The sequence below is a fragment of the Lepisma saccharinum genome, chromosome 13, assembly GCF_977018435.1.
Source record: "Lepisma saccharinum chromosome 13, izLepSacc3.1, whole genome shotgun sequence".
In the NCBI taxonomy this organism is placed as follows: Eukaryota; Metazoa; Arthropoda; class Insecta; order Zygentoma; family Lepismatidae; genus Lepisma; species Lepisma saccharinum.
Window position 1 is genome coordinate 56,856,824 of NC_139241.1, and position 21,044 is coordinate 56,877,867.

General features: G+C 36.1%; 1 protein-coding gene across 1 annotated transcript in view; it reads right to left on the reverse strand.

Annotated features, from left to right (window-relative positions):
- Nucleotides 1-8,888: 8,888 nt before the first annotated feature.
- Nucleotides 8,889-21,044, reverse strand: part of LOC145997311 (uncharacterized) — a 37,410-nt gene continuing 25,254 nt past the window's right edge. Inside the window, exon 4 of the mRNA XM_083134211.1 lies at nt 8,889-9,173. Within this exon, the coding sequence (XP_082990337.1) occupies nt 9,170-9,173 (4 nt within the window). The 3' untranslated portion in view covers nt 8,889-9,169. The remainder of the gene's footprint in view (nt 9,174-21,044) is intronic.

Consider the following 21,044-nt stretch of genomic DNA (forward strand, 5'->3'; position numbering starts at 1 on the left):
CCCATCATCAGTGCTGTAGAAATATCAGCCAGGCTCGGGTCTGTATGTAGGAAGAGGCAAGATATTTGTTTGAAATCTGCTTGGGTATAATTTTCTGAAGCCTGTACCTAATCACAGCACAGCTCTGTCAGAGTGTAACAAATTTCCTGTCTTGTTTCACATGCAGTTCCAAATCCCTGCCCAGCAGTGCTGCAGCCAGGCTCGGGTCTGTATGCAGGAACAGGCATGATATTTGTGAAATCTGCTTGGGTATAATTTTCTGAAGCCTGTACCCATCACAGGACAGCTCTGTCAGAGATAGGGACATTGAGTATGTATTATTACTGCACCTGCCCCATCTAACATGTTGCTGTGTTTCTTCAATACATTAGTCATAATCAATAAAATATTCAGAACAAACCTCTATAAGATATGACAACCTGCAACAATCTGGATGTATGAGATGTTTTATTTTCTGTATTTTTCAGGCTCTCTTGTTACAATCTTGTTTCTTTCTCCAACATTGCCATCACTATAATTCCACATGTTCTATGCTAACAACTTCAAACCTGAAAACATGTATGTAATCAATAATTAATAATTATTCTTGTCAGTAATCAATTCTAATATTTAATTTTTTAATAGGTTCTTCTTATCAGTGTCCTGTCTTGTTTCACATGCAGTTCCAAATCCCTGCCCATCAGTGCTGCAGCCAGGCTCTGGGTCTGTGTGCAGGAAGTTTGTAGTTGAAATCTGCTTGGGTATAATTTTTTGAAGCCTGTACCTCATCACAGCATAGCTCTGTCAGAGATAGGGACATTGAGTATAAAATTATTACTGCATTACATTTTAAAACCTGCCTCATCTAACATTGCTGTGTTTCTTCATAATCAATAAAATATTCAGAACAAACCTCTATAAGATATGACAACCTGCAACAATCTGGATGTATGAGATGTTTTATTTTCTGTATTTTTCAGGCTCTCTTGTAACAATCTTGTTTCTCTCTTCAACATTGCCATCACTATAATAATATCTGCCACATGTTCTATGTTAACAACTTCATAATCGATGCAAAAAAATAAACCTGAAAACATATCTGTAATCTAATCAATTCTAATATTTAATTTTCAATAGGCTCTTCTCCTGTCTTGTTTTACATACAGTTCCATCCCTGCTCATCAGTGCTGTAGAAATATCAGCCAGGGTCGGGGGTCTGTGTGTAGGAACAGGCAAGATATTTGTTTGAAATCTGCTTGGGTATAATTTTCTGAAGCCTGTACCTAATAACAGAATCACAGCATAGCTCTGTCAGAGATAAGAACATTGAGTAATATCTGTAATCAACAATTAATAATTATTCTTGTCAGTAATCAATTCTAACAAGTTTAATTTTTAATAGGCTCTTCCTGTCTTGTTTTACATACAGTTCCAAATGCCCATCAGTGCTGTAGAAATATCAGCCAGGCTCGGGTCTGTGTGCAGGAAGAGGCAAGATATTTGTTTGAAATCAGCTTGGATATAATTTTTTGAAGCCTGTACCTCATCACAGCATTGCTCTGTCAGAGGATAGGGACATTGTATTATAACTGCAAAACCTGCCCCATCTAACATGTTGCTGTGCTTCTTCATAAATCAATAAAATATTCAGAACAAACCTCTATAAGATATGACAACCTGCAACAATCTGGATGTATGAGATGTTTTATTGAATTTTATGTTTCTGTATTTTTCAGGCTCTCTTGTTACAATCTTGTTTATCTCTGAAACATTGCCATCACTATTCAACCCTGAAAACATATCTGTAATCAATAATAATTATTCTTGTCAGTAATCAATTCTAATAAAACAAATTTCCTGTCTTGTTTCACATGCACATGTTCCAAATCCCTGCTGATCAGTGCTGCAGCCAGGCTCGGGTCTGTATGTAGGAAGAGGCAAGATATTTGTTTGAAATCTGCTTGGGTATAATTTTTTGAAGCCTGTACCTCATCACAGCATTGCTCTGTCAGAGATAGGGACATTGAGTAATCAACAATTAATAATTATTCTTGTCAGTAATCAATTCTAACAAGTTTAATTCTTCTCATCAGTGTAACAAATTTCCTGTCTTATGCAGTTCCAAATCCCTGCCCATCAGTGCTCAGCCAGGCTCGGGTCTGTATGTAGGAAGAGGCAAGATATCTGCTTGGGTATAATTTTCTGAAGCCTCTACCTCATCACAGCACAGCTCTGTCATAGATAGGGACATCTGTCTTGTTTTATATGCAGTTCCAAATCCCTGCCCATCCGTGCTGTAGAAATATCAGAGCTATGCTGTGATGCTGTTATTAGGTACAGGCTTCAAAAATTATACCCAAGCAGATATCTTGCCTGTTCCTGCATACAGACCAGAGCCTGGCTGATCAGAAATAGGGACATTGTACTATTACTGCAAAACCTGTCCCATCTAACATGTTGCTGTGTTTCAATCTGGATGTATGAGATGTTTTATTGTTTTGTATTTTTCAGGCTCTCTTGTTACAATCTTGTTTCTCTCTGCAACATTGCCCTGCCACATGTTCTATGATTATATGCTCTAACAACTTTATATGAAAACATATCTATAATCAAGTAATCAATTCTAACAAGTTTAATTCTTAATAGGCTCTTCTCATCAGTGTAACAAATTTCCTGTCTTGTTTTACATGCAGTTCCTGCCCATCAGTGCTCAGCCAGGCTCGGGTCTGTATGCAGAAAAAAGCAAAATATTTGTTTGAAATCTGCTTGGATATAATTTTTCTGAAGCATCACAGCATAGCTCTGTCAAAAATAGAGACATTGGGTATTCCCTCCTTATCCTGTATTTTTTGTTTTATAGCAGCAACAGTGACCCTGGAGGTAAATCCAGAGGACAAGTTTAAACATGACTACTGTACTTATATGTTTTCAAGAAACATAGGATTTTGTTTCTCCGAAACGTTTCAACGTTGTTTTCACTGTGAATCCTAAGGTAACCATACGTCCCGTATTAGACGGGAGAGTCCCACTTTTGATTCTCTGTCCCGATTCTTTTAACGTAAAACGAGAAGCCAAAATGTCCTTTTTCTGTGACAATGACTTATCGGCATAGAATTACTGCAACAATACACTTTTCCTACTATTACTATGAACTGTGTAATTGTTGGGAAGAAATTATTTCAAAATTTCAATGTCAACAATGTGTCATGTTCCAATTGTTTTAAAATATTCGATTTTCTTCTCTGTTTACCTGGAACTAATTCCATCCACTGAACGAGTGTTTTCGAACATGGTTTGTGGCAAGTGATTTCGTACATGAATGGTTTGTGACAAGTGAGAAGAACACTCTTTCAGCACAAACGATGAAAGCTATGTTGATTCCTTAATTACACGTGTGACAATTCTTAGCATTAAATGCCATAGTGAGAGGGCAGAAAGTGAGGGCAATTGCCCCCACGGCCCCCTAATCGCCGCCACTACTAATGGAAATATATTCCGATTCTATCTTCCGATTCTATTTTTCGCCAGCCTCATGCCAAGGTGTCAATTTTTTTTCACTTTCTTTTTCTAGAAAAATATATACATTTTGCATTTCATACTACGTACCGTATTGGCCCGAATATAAGACGCACATTTTATCCAATTTTAAATTGTGGAAAATTAGGATGCGTCTTATATTCGCGACCTTAAAAAAATTATGACATTTCGTTAAAAATGTGCTGATTTCTCATTTGAAATAACGATAATGCAACAATAGCATTGTAGAAACTGGCCGCATTGTAGCTATGTAGATACCATAATGTTATCCAACAATAGCATTGTTGTTTCTAACTGAAACAATAGCATTGTTGTTTCTAACTGAGCATTGTAAAAACTGTCGGCATTTTTGATAACGTACTCTGATATCATTAAGATTGTGTTCGTTCTTCTCTAAGCTTATACAGGTATTCATTTCTACTGAAGTGGATCTGTAGGTTTGTAACCAATATGAACGATCGTGTGGAGAAGAAAGAAAGCATAATGAAGCCTGGGAATAAGGCGTGGTTACGATGAAAGTTTCAAACTTGCAGTTGTTCGTAACGCTAAAGCCACAAGCAACAGAGAGGCCGGTAGGAAATATGGAATTGACGAATCTAATGTCCTACGTTGGGTTGCTTCTGAGCCGAAGCTGAAAAATGCACTTTCAACGAGATCTTTCAAGGGACCAATTTTCTTTTCTTCCCTCGGCTTATAATCGGGTATCATCTTCTTTTTCTTTTCGGTCCTTCAAATTTTAGGATGCAGCTTATATTCTGGGGCGGCTTATATTCGGGTCAATAAGGTATTTTAAGGAAACACTGCCCCCCAAAAGTTTGATGGTGTGGCTCGCGCCATTATATCCTTGATGTTCCTTCCTCTCTCGGAGGAACGTGGCTGGATTCAACATTGCCCTAAAACTTCGTCAACACAACCTAAAATTTTACACAAGGGCCCAATTTGTAGCCATTTAGTACCCTAATTTTATACTTACGCCACCTAAATACGAACTTAGACCAACTGAAATGGAAAATACTGGATAAAACCCTGGTATCAATGGTCTTTTGCGACGCTTTGTGTGAATCTGAAACTACGCCTTTAAGCTTACACTAACGCCGAGAGATGTCGTCCTTAACCTCAGGAAGAGCAAAGATTGACTTTACTCTGTTCCCATTACCACATTAACAATTCCATTTAATCAAAAACTATAATGCTGACCAAGGCAGAATTTATTTTATTTTAAAACATAAAACTAAACATTATGAAACATAATAAAATAAATTCTGCCTTGGACAGCATATATAGTTTTTATTATTATGGAAACAAGGCTTAATGGTGTTAAAATTACATTTAAACATTTTTATAGATCAGTTCATTTCACTTAGTCTATGCTTATGTACAAAATAAAGCTATTGGTTTCTTCTAACAATCATACAACTAAGTACATCACACCTGATAGTAGTTACAAGTTTTGGCTACATATTATTGATTCCAATAGAATTAATTAGCTGGCCTTCACTCGTCGTGCCTTTCTGTACTACATGCAAAAGTGTTACAGAAGAACATTTGTGAGAATGAGTTCCATTTATTTGTGATATGTTTGTAACAACATTTTTAGAACACGAAATAAAATGTAGAAATCCCACGCAATATATATAAAGTGTAAATGTCATTAAAACTGCTTTCGTATCGTATTTTTTTTTATTGAGCTCGTTTACACGCTTGGTTCGAGGCTAGAAGTCTTTGGTTCAAATCCTCTATAATGCAGAGATGCTTCCTTGCTATTGTTTTCTCATTAATATCAAGCATGTTTTAAGTACATTTTATTCTCATATAAGCAAATCCGGACTGGACCTACAGTTTTCAGTAGTAGCTATCATGAAAATCTCAAAAATCCTAGAAAGTGATACAGAATATTGCAAACACATGCAATATGCATGTCTGATTGCAATCGACTTAAATCGAGGGTTCACTGAGGTGGCGTGCCTAGGAATATTGCAATTGCTATATGTGACAGTTAAGGAGGGAGTTATATTATGTTCACTTGTTTAGCAGTCGGTTTTCTATATTTTCTATTCTCGTGCATTCCAGGTACATTTTTTCTAAGTTGGGTAAAATAAAGGGGATATGACCCCAACAAACCTCCGTAATCACGCCACTAGGGCTGTGACATAACGATTTTTCGACTTCGAAGTTCGAATTGCTTGAATATTGATATCGAGTCGATATATCTAAACTTTTAATATCAATACTGAGAATATCACTATATTGATGTCAACATTTTTATGTTATCGACACTTCGATATTTTAGAAATATCGACTCGATATCGATACATCTAAAGTGCCGTATAGTCCGTACACACACTTGGTCTACTGGATCGATTTATAGTGGAGCAGTATTCAACGGTTAGAGCATACTTCATACCGCATGTATGATCTCTGTAAGTTTATCTGAGCATATTTTTTTATTTAAAATTTGCAAAGCAATTTCTGTCTTTAAAGTGTGAGTATTATATTATTTCAAATAGACAGGGGCGGCTCCAGGGGGTTGCGAAGGACTGCTTGCACCCCCTACGTTCAACTGAAAACACTAACCCTTAGAGTGTCATATTATGTCATGTCGTATCGAGCGTCCAATGTTAGGTACTGAAGTAAGACCGTTATTATTGTATGCATCAATTAAGCACTGAAAGAGATGCCGATACACATGGTTTCCTGTACTGGCGGCAGCCTCTATAAAGAGCAGCGGCCATTTTCTTTCCTTTCGTCAGCATTGTTGTTTTGATTTTTTCTTCTGTTTCTTCCTTTGTTTCTTCAAGTGGTCTGTTTGTGGTTTTCGATAATTACCTACAGATTAATGTGAGTTATGTTTTTATTTCGTTTTCTTTTGCATTGTTGATAAACGGTTTATTTCCCGCCTATTTGTTCTTCCTCACACTGGAGCAAACATTTCAGCTTATTGCAAGGTATCACCAAGTCACTGACCAAGTCGTGCTCGGGAAATTATTTAACGCGACGTGAGTTGTAACGTGCAGTTCTTTATACGTTCTGTGTCCACGTAACATGTCTATAGATCGACCACAAGGAAAAAAACCTTGGGACGAAAAGTCCCCGCGCAGCTTTCCCTTCTTCCCTCCACCTCGGGCCATAAGGAAGCATGGTCCACTCTCCCCTCCTCTACTCGCGGGAGTACCGCCCACATGAGTCACGGGTCTGCGCAGGTTGTTTTGTTCGTGGTTCCACTATAGTAAACGTTCACGAAGAAATTTTACAGTTCGTTGTTGGGTATAGTGCGGCAGAAGGGATTTTAACGAAGACGAAGTTGCTGTGCACTTCGCGTTTTGTCCTGAAGTGGCAGACGGAAGGTTACAATGTACTATGTATTTGGTACCTCCATTGGTTACATTGAAAGGATAAAAAATTGTGCTTTTAAAGACAAGGATAATTTCATTTTGTATTTCACTACGTAGTTCAATAAGACTGGAACGTGTATCTGAATGTTTACACTGTACGACCACTTTCTTGGAGTATAAGGGTTAATACATATCATCATGTAAGTCCAGGGGGAAGGCAAGGGGTGCACAGTCTGCCTGGAAAATGAACGTCAATCTAAAGTTATTATTAAGGCTAGAATCCTTATGACTTGGCATATTTTTTTGGTAAGGGTGGTGTGTTCCCAAAACATATAGAAATTCATTTTATGAAGAAACTAATTAAGTTAAGGCGTTTTTAAGGACATATTTTGGCATATTTGGCCATTTCTGCGTGATAGAGCATATTTTGATGGATTTTCTATCATATTCAGCATATTTTTCCATTTTCAAGAAATATACAGTCATTTCCGATTGGATTCGTTCTTGCTCCCATGTTTGCTCGATATTTTTTTTCTTTGGACAGTAGCAAAATCTTTTTCATTTTTATTTGAAAATTTAGAGGAAATATTCATTGTGCATTGCAACTCAAGGCCCGTAAAGTGAACTAACTAAACATGGTACGTATGTGAAAATAACTAAACATGGTACGTATGTGAAAATATCTCAGCATTTAGATAGGGTGACCAGATATTTGTTGACCAAAAAGAGTATAGTCTATAGGTTGAAGGTGCGCATGCATTTTGCTCTTTCACGGGGTCCGCAAAAATTCCGCGCGACTTTGACAGTCTAATTATCCTGGAATTTATGCAAAATTAAAACTTCCTTTTTATTTTACACCAATTTTGCACAGAAAACTATATTTTGTGACTACAAAATATATATTTTAATATTCTGATGCAATTCTTGAATATTCTAAAGCACATTTCTTGGTATTTTGATGCATATAATTGGAGGAGAATATTTACACACCAATATTGATCAATATTTTGAACAAATTTTAATTATTGCAATTTTCAAGTATCGGTATCGGTGGGAATCGGTAAGAGTATCGGTTCAAAGTGGTATCGGCTCAGCCCTAATCATTATCATTAAATTCCAATGAATTTGAAATTGTTTTGCTTGTTGGTGGAATATGAAAATGACACTTGAAACGTTCATAGGAAATTCTTGAGTCAAGAAGTAAATACTTCAGTTTGTTGACATCTTGACGTTTTCCGTTCTGTGGGTTTTAAGGCATTTTTACACGTAAAATAATGAATGAAATTAAATAGCAAGAAAAAGAGTATATTTGGGGATTTTTGCAAATTGAAAAGAGTATATAGTATATGAACCTCTAAAAGAGTATAATACTCTTAAAAAGAGTATTTCTAGTCACCCAGCGTCGAATAACATGGCTGATCACATCACCCCCACTCACGACCGGATCAAGAAAGTGTGGGGCGTTACCCCCTATACGCCTTCATGGCGTGGTGCTATGCACAGGGGAACACTTTACTTTTTTTACCCAAATTTAGCTATTGATGTTTGAAACAGTCCAGTTATAAGGGCATATTTTGTAAAATTATAGGTCATAAGAGCATATTTTATTTTGCATATTTTGGTGATTTTTAGGACATAAAAATCCTTGTCCTGGTTATTATATTTCACACATACAATTTCATTTGTCAGTATTTTTTGTTAATCAGTGTATAAGGGTGCAGTTGCCCCCGCACTATGCTAAACCTTATCTACTAATGGAAAGTAAACTGTCCTTGCCCCTCCCCCCCCCCCCGTTTTAGCAACTTGCTCCCCCAGTTTTGAAAGGTTGCATGCGTGTTTTCCTTATTTTCAGCATCACACCCCCTCAGCACCCCTTGATGAATAATCCTAGCGCCGCCGCTGCAAATAGATTACATTAAACAATTGCGTAAGTTGTTTCATATTGATATTAACATATTACTCCACTTTTTTAAATTATATGTAAGTACATTGTTCGATAAAAAAAACATGTAAAACCGAGTTATTAAGAATACACTACAGTTCTGACCCTACTTCATTTTATTTCAAAATACAAAAAGAAATATACGATAAACCTTATGTTTACAAACTTTGTAGCTAAACACCTTTATAACTTTGTAACATACCTCAAGGAAATAACCAAAGGATAATAACAATATAAACTTCGTTACATAAATTTGAATTGTTTTAATTGCAGTATAAAGGTTAGTCTCAAATGGATAAGAAGAATTAAGTGACATCTGCTTTTGATTTCTTAGATATTTGTAGTAGTTTCGGGATTAGCCTTTCGTAATCACAAATTGTTACCTGAAATTAGATAACAGTGCATAATCATTATACATAATTTATAATTAGAGAAGGTAGCAACATATCAATAAATTTCCTTTGACACATTCTCAAGATAGCCAAGCACTAAAACGATTCTTTATAATGGTACAAGATGACACTCTATTAATGTATAATGCAAAAAATGCATTTGAATATGACCCCTTTAAACTATAGGTCCAGGCCTTACTGTGCATAAAGTGGACTTAAAACACCAACTCAATCAATCAATCATTTGAATTTGAATAATAATATGTGTTTCCACAAAAGTTATAAGTTTCATTAGCGAAGTCTAGTTTCCTGCACTTTTTGACACCAGGTGTAGTCAAGGTACATACAACGTGGGGCCAGTGCAAGGAAACTGTGCTGACGTTGTACGCAAGAAAAGCGGTTTGTAGTTGATTGAACAAATGCCTGTCTGCTGCTTATAACGTTCATTTGATTGATTAGCACCTACCACGAGAAGACACACCACACTGTACACCGTCCCGAACTTAGAGGAAACGTTGCGGACACCAAATGAACGAAGTATTACACTTTGTAACAAACCAGACACGTCAGTGCAAAAAGAGTAAAAAAATGTAGCGAAGTACACGGGGCCATTCTATCTTGACACTGCAACTGTAACAAATGTTGATATTTGATTGATAGTATGGTTGCTAAGACGTTGAATATCACTAAGAAATAAGCAATTGACGGAATGTCTTCCATGACTCATGCTGTCCAGGAATTTCTTCTTTATTCCATATTAAAGAAATTAATTTATGAATATGACAATTTATTAACGAATTCCCACCATATTCAATTAACTCAGCTGGTATTATATCAATGACAGGTGCTTTGTTATTCTTTAGCCTTTTAATAGCATCTTTAATATCAGACAAGTTAGGTTCTGCAACTAAAGGTTCTGCTGTGTACTTCATTACTTCTGGTTTATCTAATACATGAACATTTAAAAGGTCATTAAAATAGTTCTTCCATCTATTTAAAATCAGAAAAAAATTCACCGTTTTTATCTTTTATCATGTTCACATTGGGTTTCAGTAGTAGTATTGGTGATAGAACCAGGACCACTTACAAGTGTACAAATGATGAGCTCATATAATTAAACAGCCCGATTTGCCCACACTTAAAATTATGCCAAGATGCCCTTATTCCCCAATTCTTCAAGTGTAATATGCTCTTAATTCTAAGAATTTTCAATCCTAGTGTACAAATGATGAGTCCCCTCAGATTGATTTGCATACACTTATAAAAGGCACTTCTGTGAGATTGTTGTCCATAAATTTGTTAAAAATATGCCCCTCTTGATATTTTTTTGCCCACACCTAAAACTAAGCTAAGATACACACACACACACACACACATATTTACTTCTGGCTTAAGTTCAATTGGATACCAGGTTCAATTTGTTTATCTAGTATTAAGATAATGTAATTCTTCTAGAATTGCTCTGTGACTCTCTCATTTCTTACATTATATGTTTGCATGTTTCAAGTGATTCTCCTCTGTGTTAGTGTTTGTTTAGATCAAAGTGATTAATATGCACAATTCCCGACACGGTAGTATTGAATTTTTGCTTTGCATGTTTCAAGTGATTCTCCTCTGTGTTAGTGTTTGTTTAGATCAAAGTGATTAATGTGCACAATTCCCGACACGGTAGTATTGAATTTTTGCTTTGCATGTTTCAAGTGATTCTCCTCTGCGTCAGTGCCTACAGAAATTTCCGAGTATTGAAGCTTTGCGTGCAAACAAAATTGCATCAGCCAGTATTGTGAGAGTGGCTGAGGAGAACAGATGTGTTGTTACAGTGCTGCTCATACTTACAGGCCTGTTTGGTTTAATTCTTATTATTCATATTAAATATATTTCTGGTATATTGAACAAAAGGGCTTATATTTTGTATAAAAAATCTGATATTTGTTGCATCCAGCTTGTTTGTTGTAATCCACTCTTATTTAGAGTTAGGCTTATATCTGTCCCAGCCTGTTATACAAAAAATCAATACATAACACAGCGCTAGGTCATTGCCATCCTAGACATGCATGTCCGTGCAGGCATTTGCGGAAGGTCAGTTTAGATCAATATTTTATTTTTTCCACTTGTGGGCTATTGGCTTTACAACCTGTCATAATAAGCATAGAGTTTTGGTTTAAAACCCAAAAAAATTTATATAATAAACCGAGGATAAAAATTAACATTATTAACATATTAAATATACACAAGAAATAAACAAAGCACACAGCTGAACAAAATATATATATATATTAAGTACAAAATTTTGAATTGAACCCCAGGAAATCTTAAATAATAAACCAACAACAAAAATGCCAAATCAAAAATATTGCAATCAGTGTAATAAGAATATATCCAGCCCCAATTGGGCCAGACACCAAAAGAATTGTAACCCAGGCAAATTCAGAACTCCCACTAAAATATGTTCTAAATGCAATAAAATATTTAGCAAGGCATATTTCAATAGACATGTGGGTTCTTGTTCTGTACAGTCATCAACATTGCCCCCACAACCTTCTACATCTGGTCTGAAAAGAAAGCATGAAACGCCTGTTAATGCTGGACCGGCAAAGCAGCCACGCTATGAACCCATCCATAGCAGTTTTAACGGCCAATTAAGGGATCACCGGTTTGTATCAGAGCCAAGATGTGACATTAAGAATTTTTTGAAGAGTATAAATCCAGATGTGCAGGCAATTCTAAATGCACAAAATGGCTCTTATAAGCTGTCTCTCAAATTGTTTACACAATATAAGAAGCCAAATGGCACAAAATTTACACAGCCCCACATAGCAGAAACTGTACCTGTATACTCAAATGCAAATTCAGACAAAATAATAAGCAGTTTGATAGATCAATTGAATATTAAACACTCTGAATTTGCTGCAAAAGAGTCTGGATGGAGCCTATGCGGTTCTCCACACAAGTTATATGTTAATATTTCTGAATTCAGCCCATTACAAGGTTCCACTTATGTGCCATTACCTGCCAATATCAAAAACAAAACAGCCGTGGTTAATATAAAAAATAATGACCAGAAATGCTTTTTGTGGTGTATTTTAGCTGCTTTGTATCCAGTTTCAAGGCATCCTGAGAGAATAACTTATTATAAACAACATGAAAATGATTTTGATGAAGCAATGGAGGGTTTAGAATATCCAATGTCTGTTCAGAATATTGATAAATTTGAAAAAAAGGCCAGGCACATAAATGGCAAACAATTATCTATTAATGTATTTACTTGTTCTACTGGCCGTGACAATTGCTTGATAGATCCTCTCAGAATCAGTACACTTGATGATGAATCTGCTATTCCGATTGATCTGCTCTTAATTAAAGGGGATGGCACAAATCATTACACTCTGATACACAGTCTTGAAGCTTTAGTGAGAACACAACTAGACAAATTTAATAGAATATTTAAGTTGTGCAGAAGATGTTTAACTGTTTTTGATGGTAGAAAAATGGTGAATGGGGTTCGGGAAGAAAATGCAGAAATTGCTAAAAACAAGTTAATTGAGCATCTGAAATACTGTGGCAACCATAAACCTGTTCATATGGTGATGCCAATGCCAAGTGAAAATGCAAAATTCCAAAAGTTTCAAGCCTTGTTGGAACACCCAGCATATATAGTGTGTGATTTTGAATCAAATCTCAAACCTCTTGCTTTCTGTAGCCCAGACCCTGAGGAATCTTTAATTACACCATATCAGCTACATGAACCTTCCAGCTTTTATTATGTGGTTGTACAGGGTGGTGTGGTTAGTAAAGAATATTTATACATGGGAGCAGATGCCATCAAAGAATTTGCACAAAGAATAGAAAATGAGTGCCGTGACATAGCATCTAATATCTTATTAAAATCAAAACCTATGTTGCCTTTAACAGAGAAACAGATTGAAGATTTCAACAATGCAGAAAAATGCCCGGTATGTGATTCTGAATTTTCAGATACAAATATCAAGGTGAAACACCATTCTCATACAGATGGTAAATTCTTAATGGCTCTGTGTAATAACTGTAATATTAAGATCAAGAGACCAAAATTTGTCCCCATATTTTGCCATGGAGCATCCAATTATGATTTTCATCATTTGATCAGGTACGAGGGGTTTGACAAGCAGAATTTAAATATTTTAGCAGAAAATGATGAGAAATATATAGCTATTAGCAAGAAAATTGAAGTTAATGGTGTTTCTATTCACTTAAGATTTCTTGATTCATACAGAATTTTATCGGCTAGCCTGGCTACACTGGCCACTCAATTATCTGATGATCAATTCAAAATCACATGTGCTTTGTTTCCAAATCAGGACCTGAAATTAATTAGGCGGAAGGGTGTATATCCATATGATTATGTTACAGATTTTTCTAAATTTGATGAGTGTTCTCTGCCACCAAAACAACAGTTTTACAGCAAAATCAGAGGATCTGGAATCACTGATGATGATTATCACCATGCCCAATTGATGTGGAACAATTTAAAATGCCAGACATTTGGTGATTATCACAGGGCATATTTGAAACTTGATGTAACCCTCTTAGCTGATATACTTCAGGCATTCAGAAAATCTTCTATGCAAAATTATAGACTGGATCCAGTGTATTTTTACAGTGCCCCGGGCCTAGCATGGGCTGCAATGTTTTTAAATACTAAAAAGCAATTGGATCTAATCCAGGATCAAGATATGTATCTGTTTATGGAACAATGTATAAGAGGGGGCATGGTGCAATGTTCTCAGAGATATGCCAGTGCAAATAACAAATATATTCCCGATTATGATCCAGCATTGCCATCAAATTATATACTGTATGTAGATGCAAACAGCCTCTATGGTTATGCCATGATGGATAAACTGCCATATGCAGGGCTTGAGTGGGTTGAAAATTTCAATATTGAAGATCTTAAGGATTTTGATGACAGTAATTATGGCCTGTTCTTAGAGGTTGATCTGACAATTCCAGATAATTTACACAAGACATTTTCTGATCTGCCCCCAATTTCTGAGGTTCAGTGTTCACCTGGCTCTAAACAGAAGAAATTGATGATGACTCTGGAGCCAAAACAGGGCTATGTCATATATTACAAAAACCTCCAGTTCCTGATGAATCATGGTGTTCAAGTGACCAAAGTTGGAAAAGTTTTGAGGTTCAGGCACTCAACATGGTTGAAGCCATATATTGATACAAACACAGAGCTTCGAACATCTGCAATCAGCCAAAATGATAAGACCTTGTTTAAATTGATGGTCAATTCAGTGTATGGCAAAACAATTGAAAATGTCAGAAAACATATTGATGTTAAAATAATTACTGACCCCAGCCGGAGCAAAAAATTGATTGCAAAGCCCAACTTCAATTACAGAAGAATTTATGATGAGAATATGGCACTTTTCAACATGAAAAAAACAAATATTAAGTTTGATAAGCCTATTTATGTAGGGGCTGTGATATTGGAATAGGCCAAATTACACATGTTAAAATTGTATTATGATGTGTTGAAACCTTTTTATCAGGATCGTGTAAAATTGATGTACATGGACACAGATAGTTTTGTTGTTGATATTCAAACAGAAGATGTTTATAAAGATATAACACAGCCTGAATTGCTTGAATATTTTGATACCAGTGAACATACAAGGATTCAACCCCACAACAAAAAGGTGCCTGGCAAGTTAAAAGATGAGACACTTGGTGATGTTATTGTGGCATTTGCTGGGTTAAGAGCCAAGATGTATAGTTTTGAAACATGTAGTGGTGTTGTTGCCAAAAAGGCCAAGGGCATTGGCAGAGTAACTGTGGAAAAAGAGCTTGAATTTGAAGATTATAAAAATTGCCTCAAGACCCAGAATTTAATAAGAACATCAGAAAATAGAATTCAGAGTGTGGATCACTTATTGACTAGCAATATTGTAAGAAAAGTGGCTTTGGACCCACATGATGATAAGAGATGCATTTTATCATGTGGCATACATACTTTACCATGGGGTCATTGTGATTTGAAAAGTGGCAATCAATGCCCAATTACAGAGCATGATTTGAAATAAATAAACATGCCTATGAACTTATTTGGGTTCAAGAAACAAGGTATTATGGACCTGCCAACACCCCAAGCCTCTCCTGATATAATATCTAAACTGAGTGCTTTGTTAATTATTCATCTGAACAGCATACTTACAGATATTGATGATGAAACAGGTAAAATATTGTACATATTTAACAATAATTTAAATCATTACCAATTACCTGTGGGTGGGCAATTGCAATTTATTACAACCCCTGAGGGCAATGTCAAGATTTCAATAGGGAAAAATATTTACAGAATTAAGCACTCAAACATGGTTTCTGGCACTGTTTATACTGTTTCTGCTGGTGACTGCTTATATATTGAGGTCCCTGGATCATATGACAAGCTTATACCTTTTTTTATAGAATTAAGAATCAGATATTCAATAATAAATAACCGCTAAAACAAAAATGCCTAATGATATTTTTGGCCATACAAGGCATGAAGATCACAGTGATGAGATTTTGATGCTTGATGTCAGAGTCAAGAAATTAAGAAGTGATTTACAAGCTTTACAAACTACACTTAATGCCAGTCTTCAATTAGAAATTACAAATTTGCAATCACAATGCATGGACCCTCTTCTTAAAATTGATTCTGAACTCAAATTATTGCTTCAGAAATATACTGACCTGGCTACATTGGATAATTTTCAAAGTTTAGAAGAAGCTGTTGCAGCTCTTCAAGCCAAATTTAAGACCCAGGCCACCAACTCTGAGCAATTGAAACAACAATTGGAGGAACATATTAATAATGTCCAGACACAGCTCCAAACAATTGTGAAAAGCATAAAATCACAAGAAGATTTTGATCTAGTGATTTCCACTCTAAAAGAACAGATTCAATCACTGGAGATACCTAATCTGGACCCTCTGAACAATGCCATACCCGAGGTTAAAGAAAAAATTGAGACACTTGAAAATTTTATGAACAATTTGCCATCTTCTGATGCTTTGAGTGCAATAACTCGGAGTGTTGCAAATATTAAGCTGCAACTTGAAACATATGAAGATTTTGGAAAAATTCAAAGTACCATAACCCATCTTGAGGGTACAATAGCAGCAGTGCAAAGTGATTTGACAAATGTACAAGAATCTCTGGAATCCCGCTTGCCCGGTATTGTAGACACACTTGTCAGTGTCCAGGAACAGATTACAAAGCTTGAAAACCTCAACACTGAATCTGAACTATCTCATTTTCATCACTTGATTGATGATATCCAAACAAAGCTTGAAATTTTACAACAATCAACACCCACTCAGGCAGATATAGCCCTGCTCCAAGATGCTATGCAAAATGTGGCTGATGCTTCTGAATTAAAAAATGTGAAATTGGCACTTGAATCTCTGCAAAATACTGTAACAAATCTGCCTACATCACAGGAACTTAAAAATATTAAGAGGGCAGTGAATAGGATATTGAAATCAGAAGATATCAAGAATATCCAGACAGAGATCAAACAACTTACTCAGACAGTGGCCACTCTACCAACTAATCAACATATTAATGAACTGCATGCCCTGTTTGAGGATATCAGAAGACAGGTCCATGATCTTACTGCTCAAAATTCAAAATTGGCAGTTATTGAAAATTTGCAACAAATTGTAGCTAATATCAAGCAACAGCTAGGGACCATGGAATCCAATCAAGCAAATCCTCTGTCTGTTTTTGCCACCCAGCTACAAGAAATTGTGCAACAATACAAGAAACTTATTGTGGACATAAAAATCAAGCCAGGCCATGATGATGTTGTTAGAACTATCAATGAGCACCTTGAATCTGTAACAAGCAGATTGCTCACAGCAGAAAAGGAAATAACAGGCATAATCGAGAATCCAAAACATACAGTAATTCTTGAATTGTACAGCATCCCCAACAAAGAATATGATTCACCATTTACACCAGGTGGCAAAATATATATGCTGTCCCCTGCACAATTTTATTACCAATTTTTTGTTGGGGGCACATTGAGACCAATCAAGATCAAATATTGGCTTCAACCACAGGCACACCACTACCCTACCTTATCAATAACAAATGCTGAAAACAAAGTGAAAATCACCAGTGTAGAGTTAGAGGATTTTACAGATCCCAATACATTAGAAACATCTTATGCTGAAGATGATGGCTCTCTGGAATTTCATATACAAATAGGAGACAAATTATATTTAGAAAATCCTGTAGTATCAGCTGCTGAACACCCCATAGTTGCAATATTCTTGTTTTCAAATTATGTCTAGACAAATTATTGTTGATGAATTACACAGACAAGCCAGACATAATTTTATGAGACTCCCATTAGTTACAAAAGGCATAGATGATTTATGGCAGAGCGACTTGATTGAAATGTCAAGTGGACAGTTGAAAAACTTAGACAAAATCAACAAGGGCTACAAGTATCTACTCACTATAATAGACACATTTTCAAAATTTGCCTGGGCTGTGCCACTCAAATCCAAGACTGGAAAATGTGTTACAGAAGCCATCAGGACAATCATCAATCAGAGTGGAAGATCACCGCGCTATTTGCAAACAGATAATGGCAAAGAATTTTATAATTCTGTGTTCCAACAATTTATTAAAAGCCAGTCAATAAAACATTATTCGAGTTACAGTGATCTCAAAGCCTCAATTGTAGAGAGATTCAACAAAACCCTAAAAAATCTTATGTATAAACAATTTACACTTCAAGGTAATTATAAATGGATTAATATTCTTCCAGAACTTCTACATAAATATAACAACTCGGTCCATTCCACAATCAACATGAAACCCTCTGAAGTAACTTCATCTGATGAGCAAAAATTGATCAGCACTGTTTATTATCCTAAATATCGGCCAACAACAAGAAAGGCCAAATACAGGGTGGGTGATCAAGTAAGAATCAGCAAATATAAGCACTTATTCAAAAGAGGCTTTACAAGAAACTGGAGCACTGAATTATTTACAGTGGTTCAAATTAAACCTGGGACCCTTAACACATATATAATAAAAGACCACCGAGGAGAAATTCTCAAAGGCAGATTCTATGAAGAAGAGCTCAGCAAAACTAAACAGCCTGACACATATCTCATAGAAAAAATTATCCGCAGAAAAGGCAACAAGTTATTTGTCAAATGGCTAGGACTCCCAGAACACAGCTGGATCGATGCAAACAAAATAATAATATGAGCACCTGGGATGTTATAAAGAGGCTGCCAGAACCTGAACAGCAGATTAAGAGAATTGGCAAGTTGCTGCCTGAAAATATTAGATGTCTTATTGTTGGGCCATCAGCTTGTGGTAAAACTACACTAATGGTTGATAATTTTTTATTGGCACCCAACTGGTTAGACTGGAAAAACAGGCACTTGTATGTCTTTTCTAAGAGCTTGGAAAAATTAAAATATCAGCAGCTGATGAAACTATATGATGGATTGGATATTGCCAATTTTGAACCAGATGTTAAGCCACTTTATGAATGTCTCGATAACTCTGTTGTTGTGTTTGATGACATTATACTGGATAATCAAAACAAGGTTAGAAATTTCTTTACATAGGGCCGACACAAAAACATTGATTGCTTCTACCTGGCACAGACTTTTTCAAAAATACCCAAGCAGCTGATCCGAGACAACAGCAATTTTATATGTGTGTTTCATCAAGACCATACCAACCTCAAACACATACATGATGAATATGTAGGTGGGGACTTGAGCTACAATGATTTTTCTAAGTTTTGCAGCAGGTGCTGGAACCAGGACAGTTATGGGTTTGTCACAATTGATATGACAAGAACACCCAATAGTGGTAAATATAGAAATAAAATCAACAATTTTCTAGACATTGAAACATATATAAATAACCATGAAAAGGCCAATCATTGATGATCTTAAATTAAGAGATTATCTTGTAAAAAGATTTAAGGGATGGAAATCAGAGAACCGAGGAATTTATGAAAAAAACAAACAAACAGAACAGCCTGTAATTGATGCTATTAGTGAATTAGGTAAAAATATCAAAACTGTTACAGAGCAAAATCAAAATTTGATTACAGAGCTTGTACCTGTAGCTGCCAGGAACATATTAGATTATCCATTTACCCCACTTTCCAGCATTCATACACCTAGTCCTGTTGCTCCTAGAAGAATTGAAGCTACTCAGGATCCTATTGAATTGGGTCTTCTTGCTCAAAAATATTTAACTACACCTAAAGACAATACAGATGAGGTTTTTGGCTTATATGCTGACACAGAGCTTGATGGTAGCATCAGACATAGAATTGGCAATTTCAGAGTAACATTTATGGGGGATGATCTGATTGTATATTCAGAATCTCGTCTCGGAGAAAAAGGTGCTTTTGTTAAGTACCCCGGCACACCTGGATTGTGGGAACTGATGACTCGGAAAAGGCCTGGCAGCTATACAGATCAAGATTATGAACATTACAAAGAAATATTAATAAAATCAGATGCTCTATACCAGAACAATGATCCCACACAAAAAAGAGTCAAGTCTAGCAGTGGAGCAAAATACAACAATTTAATCAAGCCCATATGGTCACAAATTAAGACAGGTAGTGGAATCAAACAATACAACACCCTGCCTAAAGAATTTGTGTGGGTTGATGATGTCAGGAAACTTGTAGATAGGTTATTGGTGATAGCTGGGGAGGAAAATGCTGGCAACCACAATTTTTACAATGAAAAGGTTGGAATTATGGACATGATAAGCACAAAATTGTCTAATTTTATAGTGAATGACACTAAGGGGATTGGATATCTTATAAAAATTATTAATACTCTACCACCTAAATTTTGGAATATTTCTGAGGGTCGGGGGTTGGTTAATGACATTATAAACAAGCTGCCATTTGAACTACATATTCCAGGCTATCAGTATTGTGGTCCAGGCACAAAATTGGACCATAGATTAAACAGAGGTGATCCTGGTGTTAATCCCCTAGATGCTGCTTGTAGAGACCATGACATAGCATACAACACACATTCTGATCTTGACAAGAGACATGTTGCAGACAAGAAATTAGAAGAGGCTGCATTTGGTAGATTTGTAAGCAAAGATGCTTCTTTGAGTAAAAAAATAGCAGCATTGGGAACCACCATAGCTATGAACACCAAACAAAAACTGGGGTGGGGGCTGTGAATATATGTATATAATAAACCTACAATGAAGGCCAAGGGTGTTATGTATCAAATACCTTATGCAGGTCTTAAATCTCTTGGGCCTATTGACAGCCTTTTAACCAAAAAGCAGCGCAAGAAAAAAAATTCTTGTATTGCCAAGGGTCATGGTATGAAATTGTTGCTTAGTACCCCCCAATTAAAAAAATTACAGCAATCTTGAAAAAAATCACATGTGGGGGGATTTATATTTACTATCCCGGCCATCTTAGCTGCTCTCGGGGCTGTTGGGAGCTTGGCTGGGGGATCAGCTGCCATAGCAAAAACAGTAATAGATGCCAAGAAAAATAGGGCAGAATTAGATGAATTGAAGCGCCATAACCTGGCCATGGAGAAACAAGGCAAAGGTGTTAAGAGAGCCATGAATAAGTTTAAAAAAAACAAGAGCCGCTTACTAACCAAGATATTGAAGCTTTAATCAAGCCACTGGGCATCAAAAATTTTAGAGGTGTGTACATGTCTGATTCTTTGCCAGAGCAACCACTCAACAAAGAGTGTGGCATTGTTAATTTGGATAAGTACAAAAATCAGGGCACTCACTGGATCTGTTATCCTAAATATTTAAAAAATGAGGCATTTGTGTTTGATTCA